This window comes from Oncorhynchus mykiss, chromosome 5, assembly GCF_013265735.2.
Source record: "Oncorhynchus mykiss isolate Arlee chromosome 5, USDA_OmykA_1.1, whole genome shotgun sequence".
NCBI classification, from domain to species: domain Eukaryota; kingdom Metazoa; phylum Chordata; class Actinopteri; order Salmoniformes; family Salmonidae; genus Oncorhynchus; species Oncorhynchus mykiss.
The window spans coordinates 58,691,299-58,713,337 of record NC_048569.1 but is presented as its reverse complement, the minus strand read 5'-3'; the positions used below and the strand labels follow the sequence as shown (position 1 = coordinate 58,713,337).

Below are 22,039 nucleotides of genomic sequence, written 5' to 3'. Positions count from 1 at the left end.
TTTGTACCTCCAGCCAATCACAATCACTCTATTGAGACGTATTGCAGACTCGTTGAAAAAGATGTTGTTCATCTCCTTAAGAACAAACAGGTGTACATATCTTTCCAGAATTTACCTCAGGATGAAAAACAAGCTTTGCTTGATTTACAATCCAATACGTCAGTCCTTATTCGTCCTGCTGATAAGGGTGGGTCGGTTGTACTCATGGATAGGACAGTTCATGTAAATGGGTGTCAGACAACTGCCTGACAACACCTTTTACAAGAAACTCAGAAGTGACCCTACTGCCCAATTTCAGAACACGATCTTTACTGTCCTAGATGGGTATTTAAGTTCTGGTCAGATAACCAAAAAAATAACACAACTTTTTGGCTATTCAACACCCTAAAATTGCCACTTTCTATACTTTGCCGAAAATACACAAGAATGTTACAAAACCTCCAGGGCGCCCTATTGTAGCGGGCATTGATGCAGTAATGGTCCCTCTATCGACTTTTATTGATTTTTTTATTAGACCACTCACAGAACAGCTCCCCTCCTTTGTAAAGGACACCAGCAGTATGACCTCTATTATTGAATCTCTTGATCCTCTCCCTGATAATACTTTGTTAGTTACTTTGATGTTGAGCCGTAATACACAAATATTCCATATGAGGGCGGTATTGAAGCTATGGAACATTTTCTTCTGCAACGTGACCCTAATGAACTACCTTCCAGTGCATGCATTATAACATTGGCTGAAATAGTACTCACACAACTACTTCATGTTTCTAAGTGATTTCTTTATTCAGACGAAGGGTACTGCTATGGGATCCCACATAGCTCCTAACTAAGCTAATTTGTATGTGGGTTACATGGAGAAACAGTCCATTTTCAATCCTCTCAAAAAATATTTACTTGCCTAACATTATTAAGTGGAAACGGTATATTGATGATATTTTTGTTCTATGGAGCGATGATGCAAAACAGCTCCAGGCGTTCTATGCTTTTCTTAACTCCTGTTCTGAGCATCTGAGATTTACTATGCAATCTGACACACGTCAAATCAGTTTCCTTGATCTTAAGATCTTGTGTGAGGATAATGTTCTCTACGCTGATCTTTACAGGAAACCTACTGATCGTAACAGTTTGTTGAGGGCTGATAGTTGTCACCCACTTCCTTTGAAAAACAGTTTGCCCTACAGCCAATTCTGTCGAATCAAAATAATTCAGATCTCGACAGAAATATGGCTGAGTCGCAAAGAAAATTCAAGGAGAGGGGATACAAAATTGGTTAGATTAATACTGCCATTGAGAAAATTAAAAACAAGACATGGTCTTTTCAAGGTCAGTCTCGCAAAAAGAAGCAGTCTTGCGTTCTAACTATCCGCTATTCAAAGTGCTCTGAACAAATTAAGGGAATCGTTCACAAACATTGGCACATTCTAAGATCCGATGACAGTATCGGTAATGTGTTTTCGGACCCTCCCTTGGTCGTATTCTTGCGCCCTTACTGGATGACAACTACAAGTGTAATGGCTGTGCTCAATGTAATGGCAGTTATAAATGTAGATCCTTCAATCACCCCCAAACAGGGAAACAGATCCCAATCAAAGGTGTTATCACGTGCTCCATTAAGGCAGTTATTTGTCTTATAACGTGTCCTTGTGGTAAAAAATGATGTGGGTAAAACAAAGCGCGAATTAAAAGTACGAATCTCGGGGCATCGAAGCACCATTAAGTGCAAAAACTCGACTTACCCAGTTGCGGTCCACTTTTTGGAATCTAACCACTCGAGTTCGTCCCTACGTTGTATTGGTATCGAACATGTCACCCTCCCTAGGAGAGGGATTTATTGTTCAAACGAGGCTACCCGTATCTTTAATTGAAAGACCCTTACTACCTTCGGTCTCAACGTAGACTTTGATCTGAAGCCATTATTGTGATTTTGCTATTGTAAATGTTTGTAGGTTTAAAATTGTATCTATGATCGTATGCTATCCATTTATGTTTTTTTTTGTATGCCATTTTAATATATGAGAATTAACCAATGATATCAGGCCACACCCGGCCATGATTACAGACACCTGTGTGTGTCCTTTGACACTATATAAACGAGTCACCCCGCAGTGATTGTCATTATACCCTGATGAAGACAGCGTGTCTGTCAAAACGTTGGATAGGTTATTAAAATATTGCATCTGAGCTCCTGAGTGTGCTTCTGAGTGCGGCTCTCCTTTAATTTCTCAGGTGTTCTATTCCGCTAGTCAGCACCTCTCCTAAATAGGGGTGTTTCTTTCGCCTCTAGTAATAACACATGATAACACACAAAAATATTCACAAAAAAGTATTTATTTTTCAAAAAATAATCTCAAGAATCCCAGCCATGAACAAAGCATAGAGTATAGTTTGCAAATTGCCGCAAACAACATTCATGCCCCGATTGTTCTTTTAATTCTTAGGGAGTGAGTGTGTGTTTCCATGGAAGACGAGCATTACTGTTTGTCCAGTATTGGTGATTCACATTGGTCAGGAAAAGAACAGGGCTTCAGTGGATTGTGTCATTATAGACATTGTCGTTGTCATAAATATCTGTAAGGCGGTCAGGAAAGGGGTTAAATCGTTTTGCGCTTTTTCTACTAAGCATATTCACTGAGTATACAAAACATGTCTAGGAATTCGGGCCGGCCAGGACAATGACGTCGTAGTCTCGCCACTAGCTTGATTTACAGTAATTCTTCCTGCGTAGCACCCTTTCAAGAAACCAGAGTAAAATGTAAAAAAAAATAAAAAATAACATACCGGTGATATGATCGACATCGTCATAAACATCATCCCCTTCCCTGAAAAGGAATATTGAAAACAGTATTAACCAGAATATTATGACACAGTTGTCAACAGCAAAACAGGATACCAGTGACTGAATACCAGGGATTCTGGATTCATAATCGACCAATAATTGTGTTGAATAAATATATAAGAAACCTACGCCTGTAGAAGAACCCTGGGCACATATCCATCTGTGAGAGAAAGAAAATGAGGCAACAATTAGAATAATGACACATGCTAGAAAAATGTATCTAGAATCTCTTATTGATTATTAGGCTGCACTACAGACAAAAGAGGAAACCTTTTAGTTAGTTACCAGTATCGTTGGCTGTACTACGACCATACATAGCCCAGTAGCCTAATCAGATATAAAACTGACTTTTACAGACTTGTCACTAGAAGGTGATGTATTCACATACATTTCCCCTGCTTGTTACGACACAGGGCTTTTTTGTCACTGGTGACTTGAATGACCTCCAGGATCTCTCCTTGAACCACAGCTAGAGCCGTCCCTCCTGTCTTCTTGATGCTTGCGTTCAGGTCAACCATCATGCTGTGTAACACCAAAATCGGTCCCTCAAACTGACAGAACAAAATAAAAGTTATGTTTACTTTTTTTTATATGACTTGGTAATGTCATATGACATGACATCGTTGAGTAGGCTAATAGTGAGTGATCGAGCTTTTCAGGGCGTGCACATGAATTGCGTCAAACGCCAATTTTCAACATTTTTCTTGGAAGATTTGCAAGAAGAGCTAAATATGTACCTTAAACTTTTTTCTAAATTCCTTTTCGTCTTTCTCCAGCATCTCTCTCATTACTGGATCTAGACTGGAACATAAAGACACACATCCTTTTGTGTGATCACAAAAAGTTGTTTTTGTCCTATTTCAGTAGCCAACTTTATCTCTTATTTCTTCTTTGTAGCCATTAGCAACTACTTTACTTATATTCAGTGCAATGCATGCTCTATGCAACAGACATACAAGCTAAACTGTATACAAACTTCCATTTTCATGTTTTAGGTAAACATACAGGCCAAATGTGGCAAGCTATCAAAGCAACACCACACTCAGAAAAACCACAGACTGAGAAAGGCATTGACTAACCCTCCTGTGTATCTGAAAAGTACATCTTTTTTCTATTAAATTCAAATGCCAAATACCTAATTTACAAGAGGTGGAGGGAGGAAGTTATTGGATGTTCCTTGCACATCATCATAGTCATCTCTGTGTGTGTGTGTGTGTGTGTGGGGAGGGGGGGGGGGGGGTGCATTTGCATATTTGTGTGTGGGAGAGCAACCTGTTCATGTTTCCCGAGGAGTCAACATCATAATAGATGTCATTGTCTTCAGAACGGACAGGAGGTGGTGGTGGTGGCAGTGAGGGGTCAGGCGCTCTGGACAGTTTGAGTTTACGTTTCACTTCCTCATAATCCACATCCACACACGTGCTAATGATGTAACCATCTGCAAAGCAACACTTCATTACTGGCTTTTGGTAGCTTTAGGTACACAACATGGGTGGTTTTCAACGTTGTCACAGCACATATCGAACTAGTATAAAATATGGAACAAATATGGGCTGTTTAGTTCTATGGAATTAAATAGTGTTTTACTCACAGGTGCCAGTCTGTGTGCGGGCTAGCCACCTGCCATCGGGGTTGTTCTTAACCCGTATGATCTCCACTCTGTTTCCCTGACGAACACTTAGATCATGCTTGCCCCCCTGCCAGTCGTGTCGAACCCTGCCCATGTGAAGGACATCTATGTCCCCAGTACCCAGCTGTGGAAGGGTAAAAGTAAATACATACAGAGGGTTGTAAAAGTGGTGTTTCTAACCTTCAGAGATGAATGAGATCTCTGTTACATTACTGTAATACATTACTGTATTTCCATATTAAGCAAAAATACTCATAATAACATAAAGAGAATATCCCAAACTCTGAAACGTGTTTCGATATTCATATGTAGCAAGTGAGTTATGACAGACAGGTCACTGTTTGGGGGGATATCTGGACTTGTGAGTGGTTAGCGCGTGGAAATGTAGTGCGTCACCTTAAATTTCTTTCTGTATTTGTTGTCCCTTTCCAGTCTTTTCTTTTGATTTCTCTTCTCCTGCTCTTGCTGCCACCTCAACTCTTTCTGTTTCTTCTTATCAGAACTTGTGTTTTTCACCTCCTGTTCATTGCCTCTGAAATTCCAAAAGACAAGAGACATGAGTGGTCAGTAATACTATTTGCAGTGGCCAGCTCTTACGCCCATATAAACATATTATAACAGATATGGGACTATTCAAATGTTTTCCATTAGCCTTGTGATATGGGTTGTTACAAGTGTGCTATGACAGGCATTGCGATGTCTACTTGTAAGACAAGCATAAACCCAATATATTTGAACTCAACATACAATATGTAGTTGTATTGCTATACTACACTTACTTATAGACATCACTTCCATCGCTCCCCTGTAGCCAGGAATAAAAAGATAGATTCAAGGTAAATGTCATGAAAAGCATGTTTTTCAGGAACAGTATTTCAGAAGTAAATCAGAAGCAGTGTTCTGCATTAATGCTCACTGATGGTAAACACAGAAGGCTCCCACAGAATGTTCTTACCTCATCTACTCGTGAAGAACTATTGTCATTCCAGGAGTCTGTGGGTGAAATAGCAGAAAAGGTCAATTGATGGCATGCATGAACAAGTGATAAACATGTCAAATACATGCATTATGGAATGATGGATTGAGATACAGTATGTGTACATAATACAAGCTTTCACGTAAATCATACATTCATGTCAACTCAAGTCATCCTGATTCAGCACTAAATTCACAATAGCCAGTGAATCTCTTGCATGTGTTCATGGTTAAATAGCAAATATTTTCAGTCATACCACTCTTGTCCCAGCTCCCTGGGTGATTTAGGGGCGGGGGAGGTGGTTTCACATCAAGGCCTACGTCGTCATATTCCCCCTGGTCATCCTCGAAATGTCTAACGAGAGAACAGGAATCAGAGGGAATAATACATCAAGTGGAAAATGTACCTTTTTCAGTGTTCCTGTACAGTAACCATTTGCCTACATAGTAACGGGGAAAAAAACGGCAAAATATAAGAACGACTTCCCAATCTTGGTTCCTACTATCACTTTAACACTCGACACTTGACATTTCAAGTGAACACACTCACACTGGGGTACACTGCCGTGGAAGGCTGCTGGGCTTGGTTGGAAGTCTTGGGGGGCCAGAGAGACTGACTAGCCCTGGGAGAGACTGACTACTGCCACCTGAGTAGAATAGAAACAACCTGCACTTTAGGTTTACAGTAGGTCTGAAATGATTTAAATATGAACAGATTTATTACAGGGCAGTGTTCTGCAGCGGCAGTCTGAGCACCTCTTTTCGTCATTCATTTCTTACAGAATATTAGGGGGAAAAAATATTTTAGAGAGAGATATGTAGAGGTTTTAACTTAGTAACCAGATAAGGTGCACAGCATACTTGATCTTGATAGGTTGTAAATGAACAGATGACTTTCCTGTGCTACTATGCTGCTTACAGTAAGTCCATACATGTGTTTAGTCAGTTTTCCCCTTTTACACTTGTAATGGAGGGGGTGCTTTTTCATTGGAGATCAAGCTGCTTACCGTCAGTCTTCCTTAACCCTGGTTGCCCTGCGAGGTGTAGTGCTCTGGTGCTTCTCTGATGGGCCTGCAGGTTGATGTGAGGGGGCCGTCTGGGTTTTATAGGGCTGGGAGCCTCAGGGGGCAGGGCCCTTCTCAGGGGGGTCACCCCTGTAAGAGTTCTCTGGCTGGGCAGGGAGGGGGGCGTCGGCTTGGTAGGGCCAGGGTGTACTCCCTTATGCTTCAGCATCATGTTCTGCAGAAGCTCCCCAGTGACTCTCACCCTGCCTTGTTGGTCTATGTTTGTCGGTGGGGATGCTGGTAGGGGTAGCTCCTTGGCGGCTCTGTGGGGTCGGTGTGATGGTGGAAGGTGGTGGAAGACACTATGAGGCTCGGGGCTGGTGGACATGCCCTCCAGTTCAGCCCTTACATGTTGTGGTGGTAGCCTCTGAAGGTCCGGGGAGTAGCTTGATCCAGGAAGTGGTGGTGTGGGAACCATAAGCATGAGTTTATTTCGGACCCCTCCGTTTGCTGTAACACTGACGTCTGCCAACCTCGGGCCTCCTCTCCCAAATCCTCGCAGTGGAGGTTTTGGAGAAGTGCTGTCTCGACTACCTGCCATGTCAGCCTTGGCATGGAACCTGGCCCTCAATGCACAAACATCCACACTCTCCCCCTGAAACAGATGGAGCAAGGTGAGAATGGAGCTGCTTAGTTCGTAAGCAGGAAGTTTGCTATAATAATAACAAAACCAGAGCAACCACCCCCACACACCTCTCTTTCTTTACACATCCATTCAATAGAATCTTTCAAATAATCTAAACACTACAGGTCTACTGACGTTTAACATGGTAGGTGCAACCAAACCACATGTCACATGCAAGCCAAACTACCATATAACCAGTTAGGGCAGATGTTCTGAGATGGAGGTCATGGCACAGCTATCAAGTGTAGGTCAGATTGTCACAGACAATGCACTTGTATGATCAATGTTACCTCTGAAAGAATCGGGAGATCTTTGCAGATTTAAGGGTTAAAAGAATGAAACAATGAAGAGATGCAGGAAGTAACTACAACCACATACCTACGAACCTCATGTATCCCTCTGCAGTGGTTGCCATAGAAATGGCAGTCGCAGTCATAAGTGGGCCAATGAGGTGCATGTTTTGCTATTGATATTTTTATTGGGACACGCAGAGGAAATAAGAAAGACCCGTCTCTGTACCACAACAGACGGAGCCTATATGGCATTGTTCTCGAGCACTTGATTACTCAAAACAGAACTGCGTGCCCTTTGACATTTGCATTTCCTCTAGATAGAACATTCCAAAATTGTCTGAAAGAGTTCACATGAGTTATATTATTAAAATATAGGTGTAGTTTGTGTATGGCATAGGTGTATAAAGGCTAAAGCAAAATTGGTTTCCAAATAATAAAAACCTGATTAAACAAATATCTAATTAAATAGGAGATCTATTTAAATTGTGCATACCTGGCAAACACCTAGACTTCATCACCGCTCTGATTACTCTCCCTTCAAATAGCCCTCAGTAGCCTCTGTCATCAGGCAGTATTCGTTTTGGTTACGTTCAGTACGCTTCTCCTGTTTTATATTATCTTCATGTTTATTATTATTAAACTCACCTTCTGCACCTGCTTCCTGACTCCTTGTGTTTACAATACAGAATACTGCCTCACGAAAATATGGAAGCAGCAGAAGTTAAGGATATCTCCCAGATGGTCGACGTATAGGAACACCTACTCCGTCAACACCATGACCAGCTAGCTCAACTGGGTACGGTAATAGAGGAGGTCCTCCATGTTCTCCACTACCTTCGACAATACCCGAGAGGATTCAGCTCCAACTAGCAGAGGACCCTCTACACCGATTCGTCCCAGCGAGCCAGTCCCCCAGCTCATCCAGCAGTCCGCCCAGGTCAGCGATGCCCTATTGTCTCCCGTACAAATATGACGGGACTTCTTACTCCAGTGCTATCTTTATTTCGCCCATCAGACAGGGGCCCCCACCACCGAGAGGTCCAAGGTTGCCACAGTATGCCCTCACCTTCTGCACCTGCTTCCTGACTCCCTGCGTATTCGTTACAAGTATGCTGATTGTAAATAATTAACTGGTGATATCAATGATTCCTCTCATCACTGACTGAACCACTACTTTTTACACAGATAAATAACAACCAATCAAATGGCTTGAGTACAAATTGAAATGTTCCACTTAATTGAGTCATTTACAAACTGAAAAGCAGATTATTCCACACTACATCCTGATGATCAATTTATAGTGGACATTATTTTGTTCTTTAGCTACCTAAATCTAGATAAAGTATATTCTAACCTGCGGTATTGTTTGTAAGTTGGATTTGTTAACTGAATCAGAGAACAGTGAAATGAATCATGGCTCATCTAAACAAGTGATGATTGTATCACAGAGTAGGCAGCATGTGAAAGTCACTCTTTCGTCTTTACCATATAACAGCGGTCCCCAAGATCCCTTTCTAAGTCAAAATGCAAGCCGGGATCTACCGCTCAGATTTCTTTCAAACATGAAACTAAGCCTAAGCAACATTAACCAATTAAAAACAATTCTGTAGCAATGAGGTTTATGCCCAATACACAGTGGCGACCCATCATTCAGGACAATGCCCCACCTGTTTTGAGCCCCACCTGTTATCAACCCCTACCTACGCTCTGTGTTTTCCGCTGGCTGCCCCACCACCACAGAAAGCACTGAGCTAGGCTGAAACACTTGCATTTTGGAGCTGCCTTACTATAGAAAGCAATGCAGCTTTATAACTCAATCATTTTTTATTATTTTAAAACTAACTCCTGTTATAATTTTATTTTTGGAGCTAATGTTCTCTAGTTGCGCCGTGATTGGCTCAGTGTTCTGTCACTCATTGGGACACTATGTCACCGCAGAATCCACAGGGAGAGCTCAAAAATTCAAGCACCTTGGGTGCTACCATCGAGTTACATTAGAAATTACCATCCAAGAAGGCTCAAAGTCATTGGCCACAGATAAAATGACGTCAAATCACGCTAAAGCTACCATAGCTTTGATTGGACCGATCATGTCAACATCATACTTTCAAAATCTTAGCTAGCAAGCTAGACAAGCAGTCATCGGGAGGACCCTCTACACCGAATCACGTCGACAATCTACTGGCAAATCCTTTTCAATCCTTGTCATATGAAGAAAAATTATAGAGAAAACATAGTGGTGCTCATCGGCCATTGGACATAAACATCACACAACAAGTTGGAAATCGCAAATTTAACAATGAGTTGTTTGGAAGGAATCGGTGGCTAACTCCAAGGAAACTCAGAACTGGGAAATCTCAGACTTCAGTGAGTTCAAGACCCCTGGGAACTCGGGGGGAAAAAACGAGCTCCAACTGGGAAAATACGTTTTGAACGGTCATCCAACTTAGAATTCCAACTCTTTCTAGAGCTCCGACCTGAAGATCACTGATGTCATGATTCAACCTTGTTTTTTTTAAACATTCTCATCTGTATTGAAAGCACCATCAATCCCGCGCCACCTTCCTGTTCAAGTGGGCACAGCACAACAAGGTGATTCCAAAATTGTCTTGTATGCTGCTGCATAAATGATGTAGTATACCAGGGAGATACAGTTGAAGTCGGAAGTTTACATATACCTTAGCCAAATACATTTAAACTCCGTTTTTCACCATTCCTGGCATTTAATCCTAATAAGAATTCCCTGTCTTAGGTCAGTAAGGATCACCACTTTACTTTTCAGAATGTGAAATGTCAGAATAATAGAAGAGAGAATTATTTATTTCAGCTTTTATTTCTTTCATCACATTCACAGTGGGTCAGAAGTTTACATACACTCAATTAGTATTTGGTAACATTGCCTTTAAATTGTTTAACTTGGGTCAAATGTTTCGGGTAGCCTTCCACAAGCTTCCCACAATAAGTTTGATGATTTTTAGCCCATTCCTCCTGACAGAGCTGGTGTAACTGAGTCAGGTTTGTAGGCCTCCTTGCTCGCACACACTTTTTCAGTTCTGCCCACAAATTGTCTATAGGATTAAGGTCGGGGCTTTGTGATGGCCACTCCAATAGCTTGACTTTGTTGTCCTTAACCCATTTTGCCACAACTTTGGAAGTATGCTTGGGGTCATTGTCCATTTGGAAGACCCATTTGCGACCAAGCTTTAACTTCCTGACTAATGTCTTGAAGATGTTGCTTCAATATATCCACATAATTTCCCTTCCTCATGAAGCCATCTATTTTGTGAAGTGCACCAGTCCCTCCTGCAGCAAAGCACCCCCACAACATGATGCTGCCACCCCCACAACATGATGCTGCCAGCCCGTGCTTCACGGTTTGGATGGTGTTCTTCGGCTTGCAATCCTCCCCCTTTATCCTCCAAACACAATGATGGTCATTATGGCCAAACAGTTAGATTTTTATTTCATCAGACCAGAGGACATTTCTCTTAAAAGTATGATCTTTTTCCCCATGTGCAGTTGCAAACTGTAGGCTGGCTTTTTTATGGCGGTTTTTGAGCAGTGGCTTCTTCCTTGCTGAGCAGCCTTCAGATTATGTCGATATAGGACTCGTTTTACTGTGGCTATAGATACTTTTGTACCTGTTTCCTCCAGCATCTTTACAAGGTCCTTTGCTGTTGATCTGGGATTGATTTGCACTTGATGTCTCCTTCCTGAGCGGTATGATGGCTGTGTGGTTCCATGGTGTTTATACTTGCACACTATTGTTTGTAAAGATGAACGTGGTACCTTCAGGCATTTGGAAATTGCTCCCAAGGATGAACCAGACTTGTGGAGGTCTACAATTTTATTTCTGAAGTCTTGGCTGATTTCTTTTGATTTTCCCATGATGTCAAGCAAAGAGGCACTGAGTTTGAAGGCAGGCCTTGAAATACATCCACAGGTACATCTCCAATTGACTCAAATTATGTGAATTAGCCTATCAGAAGCTTCTAAAGCCATGACATCATTTTCTGGAATTTTCCAATCTGTTTAAAGGCACAGTCAACTTAGTGTATCTAAACCTCTGACCCACTGGAATTGTGATACAGTGAGTTATAAGTGAAATAATCTTTCTGTAAACAATTGTTGGAAAAATTACTTGTGGCATGCACAAAGTAGATGTTCTAACGGACTTGCCAAAACTATAGTTTGTTGTTGTAAAATTAGTTTTAATAACTCCAACCTAAATGTATGTAAACTTCCAACTTCAACTGTGTGTATACTGTAGCTAAGAAATTCATACTAAGTGTATGTTGTGTAGTAAACTGTTAGTAGCCCATGTGCCTCATCCTAATAATTTGGTAACTTTCCCCCTACTGTTCTGACTTGGTGGTGCACATGTAGCCTAGCCTATAGCCTGTTTTAGAGAAATGTCCTCATCGAACATTGTAAGAGCTTTCATTGTCTGCTTATATGTCCCCATTATTTATCCTACGGTTCTGACTTGGTGTTCAGGGAGAATACTGTAAAAACGGTCCATGTTCTGAATTTCAATTTCAAAAGTGCTGAAAAAATAGTTATATTGACTACGTCTGTCTTAGCTCGCTCATTAATGTCTGAATCGAAATTATGAATTGCCTCTTATCCACTCGTCATCCCCTTTTACCATAGTTTGTACATCTCAATTGTCCGTATTTTTTTTTTTATTGCTGTGTTGTGGCTTTGCTGGCATGCACCCCCCCCCCCCCCCCCCCCCCAAAGAATTGTCCTGCCCATATTGTTCTTCTCAGACCATTTTGAAATTATATTTAATCATTTGTAGGTCTATGATCACAATGGGATTAGATATTTTGTTGTATTACTTATGAGACACATCCAAGTGAGCATAATAATATTTTTTTTATGGACTGATCTGATGGTCAGTCTGAAGTGCATTTTATGATTCATACAAGTGTTGAACAAAGTTGACAGTAACAACTTAAACATGAACTTACTCATAAAAACAGCAGCTCTTTGTTGTATTCGTTGAGTCTCTCTCTAATCATGGCTTTACACGTTTTGAAATATCACAGTATCAGCATTGCTGTGCGTTCGAGGTTTATATTTACAGTCTATGGCTTGAGGAACTTGTGCAGAAGGTGATCTGAGCTATCTGATTGGCCAGCGTTAGGCCTATAGTTGCACTTGACTTGCTCTCTGTGCGGAATTCTACCTCAGACATGAAATGGATAAAAATGGGAACACTTTGCCTTCCCGGAACTAGGGCTGCTGCTGAACCAAGTACACGTACCTCCAACAGCGCGAAACCAATAAAAAAGGCTTTATCGTTGTTGTTTTTTACAGAAATGTTCAGTGATTTACAAAAAAGTCTTGGAGATCAACCAGTCGACCGCGACCTACCAGTTGGCGACCACTGCCATACAGAGATAGATGTAAAAAAAAAAAAAAAATCAAGTTTAACGTGGTTCATGGATGCCATGACATCGAAACCCCATCACAAGAAGGTATTTGTAGAAGCGCGATCATTGAAAAAAAAAAAATGAAACCGTGACGGGTTACAGAGAAAGTGAGAATATGCGCTACAAAGGCTGCGTTTAAACAGGCAGCCCAATTTTTATATTTTTCTACTAATTGGTATTTTGACCAATGGCCAATAATTGGGTGGAGATCAGAATTGGGTCTGCCTGTGTAAACGTAGCCATTAATATGCTGCAGAAAACGTATATCCCCATTTTATTATAGCCTATGTATAGGCTGTCCAATAGTATTAATCTTTTGCATGTTTTTCTCCATCTTTTCATCAATGTTTAAGTGATATCTTACCATCTTTGTCCGTTTGAAGGTTAACTCCAATTTAGATGAAAATTAAGTGGTCCATGTTGAACTCGTATTTTGGGTGCCATTCAAGCATGCTGCGCTATATTGTTCGGTCTGTTTCTCATTGGATATCCCCAATGCTAAATCAGGAAATAGATGGGGGTGACAAAAAGGCTACTGGAAGAGTTAATTTAGACCATAAGATGATGAATCTGTAGAGTATATTACCGTAAAATATGCATTTTTATTATGAAATCCATGACACAATTTATTTCCATGACTTTTGATATGATTACCATTACAAAGTGTATGTCCCTCTTGAAAAACGAGTACTTTTTTTTCTCTTTACATTATCAGTAGGCCTAATACCCATTTAATCCAAAATGGAGCTGAGATACTCAAATCTATTCAAACCTCATTACTTGATTTAAATATCTACACAAACATGATTTATGAACACTAATCCCATCATGAGACCCACAGCATGCATGGAATTCACTTTCTAGAACAAAAACATAACCACTTTATCTTGTTTACATAGATGGAGAAATACATTTTAAAATAATGTCAAATTTGTCTTTCATGTGAATTCTCAGAATTGTAAACAAGTTCAGCTCTGTGAGATCCCTCAAAAACTACAGCATTTGAATTTAATTTTCGTCTTACTTCTTCATCTAAATGATCCTGTCAAAAAAAGTAAAGTCTACTGAACAATCTACAGATATAATTGCTGTTGAGCTCAAATTCACAAATGTACATTATCAAAAGCAATGTAGAACTGCACCCTAGTAAACAGATTCATACATACGGAATGGAATACGGAATACATACATATGGAAAAGGCACTACTAAGTACTGAAAGACAACGCACAGGGCCGGACTACTGCATTTTGGGTATCCAGATATTTTTTTTAATAGGAAAACTGCTAACTTCCTTAAAAAATGTGTAGTTTTATAATGCTATTTTATACCTTGTGTTATGAGGCTATGAGAAAATCTTGCAGTTGTAAAGTTAATTTCCTGCAATTCTACACTTTTTGCCATGGGTCAGAGAGAAGAATGTTCTGTTTTACAGCTCATCTCATGCCATTGTTCACATTTTGCCATGAGGCGGAGAGAAAAGGTTGCAGTTTTAAAGCACATTTTCTGTAATTCTACACATTTTGGTATAATATGTTATCTGGGGACCCCGGAACATCAGGGGGCATAGAAGGTCGTGCCCTGCGTGCCCATTCTGTAATCCGACCCTGACAATGCCAAGCATACAGACATGAAGACAACAGGGACATTTCATTGGCTCTCTAAGCCAGTTCATCCTTGGGCTGGTTTGTTGTTGGTGGTAGGAGAGCCGGGCTGCTGCTGGAGTCCCTCTGCCCTGTAGGGTGTGTAGTTTGGGGCAGAGGTGGGAAAGCTCATTGTGTTCTGACCCCACATAACCCCTGGCTGTGGGTTCACTCCGTACCCCTGCAGCTGGGGGCCTCCATAGGGCATCATGCCACCCGACCCCGGGATCCATCCAGTCATGTTGGGCTGGGAAGGCCAGGGGGCAGGAGCCCCCCAGGATCCATTTGAACTGGGTGAGAGAGTTGGGAGGGGCCCTTGCTGACACCAAGGTATTGAAACAGGAGGTGAGATGAATGATGCAACAGCGATCGGCTGACCAGGGAAGGTGGGAAATATCTGAGGAACTGACAGAGACTTTGGAGATCCTTGAAGAAATCAGAAGGTATATTAAAAGTGGCAAAGTATTCTCCTTGTGATGCTAGTTATGTCCACGCTACACTTTCTGGTTAAAAAAATAGGATTAGAGTCTATTATTGCGCTGGGCATATGAACTAGAATGTAATTATTGTCCGCTTACAATGTGGACATAGCTTAAAACATGTATGTCAGAGAAGCAGGTTGTTTAGTGGTGGTGGTCTGGATGGATATTTACATCTCGAATTCTGCCTAAATTCTTAATGAGTCAAGGGTTGAAATGAAGCCATGTTACAATGCCAATGATATGACTTTTATTATTCCAATGTTACTACCCAGCAAACAGTCAACATTCCTTGAATTTAGGTAATGTTGTAGTGTAGTCCCACAGCCTGGTCTCAGACTAAACATAACATAGTAAATATAAATCCGGGATTATAAAATTAGCAAGATATGTTACTGTTTGGTATAGTTACATAAGACAGATGGTTACTTAAGACAAAAGCAACAGTAGGGTGGTTGGTCGGGGTGGATGGGTGGGCGAACATCTAGTAACTCAAAGGTTGGGAGTTCGAATCTCATCACAGACAATTTTAGCTAATTAGAAACTTTTCAAACACTTACTACTTTTTAGCTACTTTGCAATTGCTTAGCATCAGTGGTGTAAAGTACTTAAGTAAAAATACTTTAAAGTACTACTTAAGTAGTTTTTTTTGGTACCTGTACTTTACTTTACTATTTATATTTTTGACAACTTTTACTTCACTACATTCCTAAAGAAAATAATGTATTTTTTACTCCATACATTTTCCCTGACACCCAAAAGTATTCGTTACATTTTGAATGCTTAGCAGGGCAGAAAAATGGTCAAATTCACCTGCTTATCAAGAGAACATCCCTGGTCCTCCATACAGCCTCTGATCTGGTGGACTCACTAAACACACATGCTTAATTTGTAAATGATGTCTGAGTGTTGGAGTGTGCCCCTGGCTATCCGTTAATTTAAAAAACAAGAAAATGGTGCTGTCTGGTTTTCTTAATATAAGGAATTTGAAATATTTATACTTTTACTTTTGATACTTAACTATATGTAAAACCAGTACTTAAGTACTATTTTACTGGGTGACTTTCACTTTTACTAGAGTCATTTTCTATTAAGGTATCTTTACTTTTACTCAAGTATGACAATTGGGTACTTTTTCCACCACTGCTTGGCATGTTAGCTAACCCTAATCCTTTTAGCTAACCCTTCCCCTAACCCTAACCCTTTAACACTAAACTCCTGAATTTAACCTTAATCCTAACCCCTAGCCTCGCTAACGTTGGCCACCTAGCACCAAGCTAGAATTCGTAACATTTCATACGTTTTGCAAATGAGTAACATATAGTACGTTTAGCTAATTTGTAGCATATTGTACGTTTTTCTAATTCTTAACATATAATGCGAATTGTAATTCGTAACATATCATATGAAATGGTTGATAGACATCAACAAATTAATACATACCATACGAAACATAACATATCATACTAAATGTATATCTCGGATTTATGTACAGAATAATACGAAATGTTCTGAGACCAGGTTGAGTCCCAACATAGCCCTCAGGCAGCAAAGGTTATCATTAGAATATCCCATGAAAGTTCTTTCGAAAAACTAGGATACTTGTCAGATTTGCCCCTTCATTGCATTTTCTTTATATCAAAGGTGACATATTAGTGATGTAATACAAACATATTTGGAAACCTCTATCATCTGGGAAGTTTTTTAGCTTACCACTTGTATCTTTTTGAAGCGTTAACATTCTGAGAAATTATAGGGAACCATGATATGTTTGCTGGGTAATAACTCACCTGGTTGATTCATGGCAGAGTTTTGACTGGGGAAAGAGAAGATGTCCATCAGCTCGTCCCTGGATGAGATCTGTGGGAACAAACCACAACAAGTAGACAGGATTCTGTCATCGCTGCTCAATGTAACATTCACAAAAAACAAGTCTGCCACCTGCTGAAAGTTAATGACTGGTGGGTTTGCCTAGGCCTACCATATAAAACCATAGAAATTGTTCAAATTGATAAAAGACCATCAAATGTGTCCATTACCTGCTTTGGTTGCCCTGACGGAGAGCTAGGCATGGAATTTAACATTTCCAAGTCATCCAGGCCCTTCAAATGAGAAGCTAACATTATGTCCAAAGATGATCTCATTAAATATCTCATGTTGGCAATTGAGATGATGTACAGTAGCTAGAATATTTGAGCATGCAATAAAATGATTTCTCAATCTATCTAACTTGGTTTTACCATACAAAAACTACAACATTGGTTTGTTCCATATTAGGAAGAGGCCTTCTGCAGTTACTCGCTCTCCTTACCTTTGGAGAAGCTATATTCTCATCAAGAAGCAGTAAGGCGACAGCATTCTAGAGACACATAATAATTGAGAAGCAAGGGATTGTTATCAAAAGGCACCCAGGCCATTATAGAGACTACATATGTATATATACCAGGACATCCCTAAAATGGTTAGCAGAAGAAATTGCCTATACAAGCCTTTGGACAACAGTAAGTGTAGTTTGTCCTCACCTCTACTGGTTTATTGACCTCTTGGTCCTCTTGTGTTACTGGGCTTTGGCAGACTTCTTTGATATCATCAAGGACAGGGTCAGCCTGTTCCATAAGAAACCAAAAGTCAATTACACTTCTGATTTGATATAGGATTTTAGCCAAGAATTAAATCATTGCACTGCTGTACAAATTAAACACACTTCTGAAAGTGCAGAGTTGAAATATTCTATAAATGCTGAAAATGATTGAATTCCAGACAGAATTATGGTGCATGTCCAAAAGACATGCTCATAATTAATATACTGTACTAACAAGATATGTATTTACTGCGATTATGGATCATCTCTGGATCTTTGGATCAGATCAAAACCCCTTACCAAATTGGCCATCTTGATGTAGAACAGAGTGTAGGTGCCTTCATGATCGTAGATGTAGGAGAGGGCTCTAGGGTCTGACTCATCCTTTGTCAGGGAGTTTATCTTCCCCCTCTCGTGGTCATACTCCACAACCTATATTGTGAACACAATGGGACGACAGTGGAATGAATATAGCAGCCAGACAGTCAGCAATGTAAACATTGTGTCGTCTGCAACTAGAGAGCACCTCTTGGTGAAAGTGGTTATATCCGTGTAAAGGCGAAGGTTAGTGTTCTAATATGGCCCTCTGCCATCCTAAGAATGTACTAGTTCATTCAATAGAAAAGGACAAGGTAGCAATTTGAAGGTCAGGATCTGTCATTTTCAAACATTATTATTGATATGCTGTACCTCGAAATAGCAGAAGGCTGGTTTCTCTCATGGTAATTGTTCATGATATATAATAAATAATACAATTGAAAAAGAAGCAATTTCTCTGAAATGGTTCTTAATATTATCTATAATATCAATGTGCCCACAATATTACCTACAGCATTACATATCCCAACAAATCTGGATTAGGTCCATAATCTTTTTTAATTTAAAAAAAATATCTTCCCAGAACTCAATCCCATTCCTCATAATTAAATCTGGTAGGATATGATTATGTCCTGCTTCATGTTATCGTGCCTAAGAGAGACATTAAAGCCCTTAGTTTAGTGCCCTACATCCTCTCAGTTTACCTGGACAGTATCCCATCCTGTCTTCTGTGGGCCTCCCACTTATTTTTCATAAATATACATTTGAGTGCTGGAAAAAAGGGCAGTTATTTCTAAATATATATCCATTAAACTCCGTTTGTGGAGTCTTGCAGTATCAGCACTGACTTACCCCAGTCCTCTCATCTAAGATTTTCACACCAGTAATGGACACCTTCAGCCACACCCTCTGCTTGTGTCGTCCCTGGCTCCTGCCTGCCACCTCCTGGCCCTGTGTTCACACCCACATGCAAACACAAACACACACACAATTGAGAAAAATGTGAATGTAAATTGGTATGCCTTTAGTTGTGTATATACAGTTGAAGTCAGAAGTTTACATACACTTAGGTTGGAGTCATTAAAGCTAGTTTTTCAACCACTCCACAAATGTCTTGTTAACAAACTATAGTTTTGGCAAGTCGGTTAGGACATCTACTTTGTGCATGACACAAGTAATTTTTAAGTAAATGTAGAAAATTTGGAGGCCTACAAACCTGACTCAGTTACCAGCTCTGTATATATACAGTTGAAGTCGGAAGTTTACATACACCTTAGCCAAATACATTTAAACTCAGTTTTTCACAATTCTTGACATTTAATCCTAGTAAAGAATTCCCTGTCTTAGGTCTGTTAGGATCACCACTTTATTTTAAGAATGTGAAGAGAGAATGAGAGTGATTTATTTCAGCTTTTCTTTCTTTCATCACATTCCCAGTGAGTCAGAAGTTTACATACACTCAATTAGTATTTGGTAGCATTGCCTTTAAATTGTTTAACTTGGGTCAAACGTTTTGGGTAGCCTTCCACAACCTTCCCACAATAAGTTGGATGAATTTTGGCCCCTTCCTCCTGACAGAGCTGGTGTAACTGAGTCAGGTTTGTAGGCGTCCATACTCGCACACACTTTTTCAGTTCTGCCCACAAATTGTCTATAGGATTGAGGTCAGGGCTTTGTGATGGCCACTCCAATACCTTGACTTTCTTGTTCTTAACCCATTTTGACACAACTTTGGAAGTATGCTTGGGGTCATTGTCCATTTGGAAGACCCATTTGCGACCAAGCTTTAACTTCCTGACTAATGTCTTGAGATGTTGCTTCAATATATCCACATAATTGTCCTTTCTCATGAAGCCATCTATTTTGTGAAGTGCACTAGTCCCTCTTGCAGCAAAGCACCCCCACAACATGATGCTGCCATCCCCGTGCTTCTCGGTTGGGATGGTGTCTTCAGCTTGCAATCCTCCCCCTTTATCCTCCAAACATAACAATCATCATTATGGCCAAAAAGTTATATTTTTCTTTCATCAGGCCAGAGGACATTTCTCCAAGAAGTACTGCGGATAGAGATACTTTTGTACCTTTTTCCTCCAGCATTTTCACAAGGTTCTTTGCTGTTGTTCTGGGACTGATGTGCACTTTTCGCACCAAAGTACGTTCATTTCTAGGAGACAGAAGGCGTCTCCTTCCTGAGCGGTATGACGGCTGCTACTGTTTGTACAGACGAACGTGGTACCTTCAGGCATTTGGAATTTGCTCCCAAGGATGAACCAGACTTGTGGAGGTCTACAATTTTTTTCTGAGTTCTTGGCTGATTTCTTTTGATTTTCCCATGATGTCAAGCAAAGAGGCAGTGAGTTTGAAGGTAGGCCTTGAAATACATCCACAGGTACACCTACAATTAACTCAAATGATGTGAATTAGCCTATTAGAAGCTTCTAAAGCTATGACATAATTTTCTGGAATTTTCCAAGCTGTTTAAAGGCACAGTCAACTTAGTTTATTTAAACTTCTGACCCGCTGGAATTGTGATACAGTGAATTATCAGTGAAATAATCTGTCTGTAAACAATTGTTGGAAAAATTCCTTGTGTCATGCACAAAGTAGATGTCGTAACCGACTTTCCAAAACTATAGTTTGTTAACAGAAATTTGTGGAGTGGTTGAAAAATGAGTTTTAATGACTCCAACATAAGTGCATGTAAACTTCCGACTTCAACTGTGTGTGTGTGTGTGTGTGTGTGTGTGTGTGTGTGTGTGTGTGTGTGTGTGTGTGTGTGTGTGTGTATATATATATATATATATATATATATGTTTGTGTGTGTCTTTAATGTCTATGTGAATGTTTTAAAATGTATGTGAATTGTAAAATGTTTTTGTCTGTGATGTCTTTTTCATTATGTGTCGGACACCAGAAAGACTAGCTGTCGAGAAGATATTTTTGGAAACGAACAGAACATAATTTTCTCATATAATACCTGCCGCTAAATGACCACACAACGTCCTCATTCTAGTGATCTAACATCGCTACTTCCTGAAATGGATATGTACAGTAAGAAATAGAGTGGACTCTTTCCCACAGTCTGCTCTACCTTGAGTTTCATCATGGAGTCCAAACACATCTTGTCTCCCTGGGCTGCTGGGACGTAGTCCACGCCAATCAGCTTGGCCTTATAGCGAACTCCGTCTCCTTGGAAACGAGAGGTCCCATCAGATGGAGGCTTGGTTACTGGGGGGCCTGAGAACATGAGGGAGTAAATGAGGCATAATGGGGAAGACAGTGGAACTAACCACAGGGCCATTGGACTTAACCCACCACAACATGAGTCAGTCAGGGAGTTAGTGGTTGCTCCCACAGACAGTGAGTACTATAGTGTCTATGCTGATGCTGAGGCAGCATTTGGCTCATTCAAGAGAGAGCTCCTGACAATCCTTGTAGCCTAGTAGTCAATGTTTTATTTTCATGCTTCCTGGAATAGCAATTACCTGTTTATGGGTGAGAGAGAGTGTATTTGTGACAAAGGTTGGATTTTTAACCAGCCTGGTCTCATAGACTAGATGTAACATAGTAAACGACAATCTGGGACACTCAAATTAGTATGATATGTTACGTTTGCTATGGTTGCATAAGGCAGAAGGTTATTTAAGGCAGAAAGTTACTTAAGGCAAAAATGAAAGTAGGGTGGTTGGTCAGGGTGGATGGGTGGACAAATATCTCGAAACTCTGGCAACCCAACTTTGCAACCCAACAGTTGCATGTTCAAATCTCATTACAGACAACTTTAGCATTATAGCCAGTTAGCAACTTTGTACCATATTCTACTAAGACTTGAGGATTCTATAAAACATTGGTTGCATAGAACTGTCAAGTACACATTTTTTGAGCATGTATTTGTGAGAATGATCAAATTGGCATTTTATGGCAGCACAAAATTCTAACTCATCAAAAGTTATTCAATTCTATAAAAACCAACTTTGCTCTTATTGGTTAATTTTTAACATCTTTTTGAGGTTAATGAAGAAAAAAACATTGTAGTAAATAGGCATACACTAGAAATCACTGGCCACTTTAAGGAATGGAACACTAGTCACTTTAATAATGTTTACATATCTGGCATTACTCATCTCATATGTATATACTGTATTCTATCTAT

At 40.2% G+C, this 22,039-nt stretch overlaps 2 protein-coding genes across 6 annotated transcripts in view; both read right to left on the bottom strand.

The window, feature by feature from the left end:
• Positions 1-2,357: 2,357 nt before the first annotated feature.
• On the bottom strand, positions 2,358-13,343 carry LOC110524161 (FYN-binding protein 1-like). 3 transcript variants are annotated; one of them, XM_021603546.2, is made up of 14 exons: positions 13,232-13,343; positions 6,452-7,103; positions 5,995-6,091; positions 5,702-5,799; positions 5,425-5,462; positions 5,249-5,274; positions 4,866-5,001; positions 4,431-4,593; positions 4,112-4,277; positions 3,577-3,640; positions 3,228-3,390; positions 2,969-2,999; positions 2,782-2,822; positions 2,358-2,571 (listed from the first exon to the last, which is right to left on the bottom strand). In XM_021603546.2, exons 1-14 carry the CDS (start codon positions 13,232-13,234, stop codon positions 2,528-2,530), a joined length of 1,722 nt encoding a protein of 573 aa, XP_021459221.2. In that variant the 5' UTR covers positions 13,235-13,343; the 3' UTR covers positions 2,358-2,527. The 3 variants fall into 3 exon arrangements, with proteins under 3 accessions (XP_021459221.2, XP_036833859.1, XP_021459222.2); XM_036977964.1 differs by lacking the exon at positions 13,232-13,343 and adding an exon at positions 12,403-12,835; XM_021603547.2 differs by lacking the exon at positions 13,232-13,343 and adding an exon at positions 8,072-8,436.
• A 102-nt stretch (positions 13,344-13,445) lies between these two features.
• Positions 13,446-22,039, bottom strand: part of LOC110524157 (disabled homolog 2) — a 25,635-nt gene continuing 17,041 nt past the window's right edge. For all 3 annotated transcript variants that reach the window (XM_021603542.2, XM_021603544.2, XM_036977965.1), the window contains 8 exons: positions 20,978-21,123; positions 18,739-18,837; positions 17,869-18,000; positions 17,510-17,593; positions 17,299-17,346; positions 17,027-17,089; positions 16,778-16,847; positions 13,446-14,934 (listed from right to left, as the gene is read on the bottom strand). In XM_021603542.2, the coding sequence (XP_021459217.2) occupies positions 14,537-14,934; positions 16,778-16,847; positions 17,027-17,089; positions 17,299-17,346; positions 17,510-17,593; positions 17,869-18,000; positions 18,739-18,837; positions 20,978-21,123 (1,040 nt within the window). In that variant the 3' untranslated portion in view covers positions 13,446-14,536. The remainder of the gene's footprint in view (positions 14,935-16,777; positions 16,848-17,026; positions 17,090-17,298; positions 17,347-17,509; positions 17,594-17,868; positions 18,001-18,738; positions 18,838-20,977; positions 21,124-22,039) is intronic.

Coding starts and splice junctions, on each gene's coding strand:
- LOC110524161 (XM_021603546.2), bottom strand. Junction 6,092..6,451: donor AGGGTTAAGGAAGACTGACG/GTAAGCAGCTTG, acceptor TATTCTACTCAG/GTGGCAGTAGTCAGTCTCTC. Junction 3,000..3,227: donor TCGTAACAAGCAGGGGAAAT/GTATGTGAATAC, acceptor TTTCTCTCACAG/ATGGATATGTGCCCAGGGTT.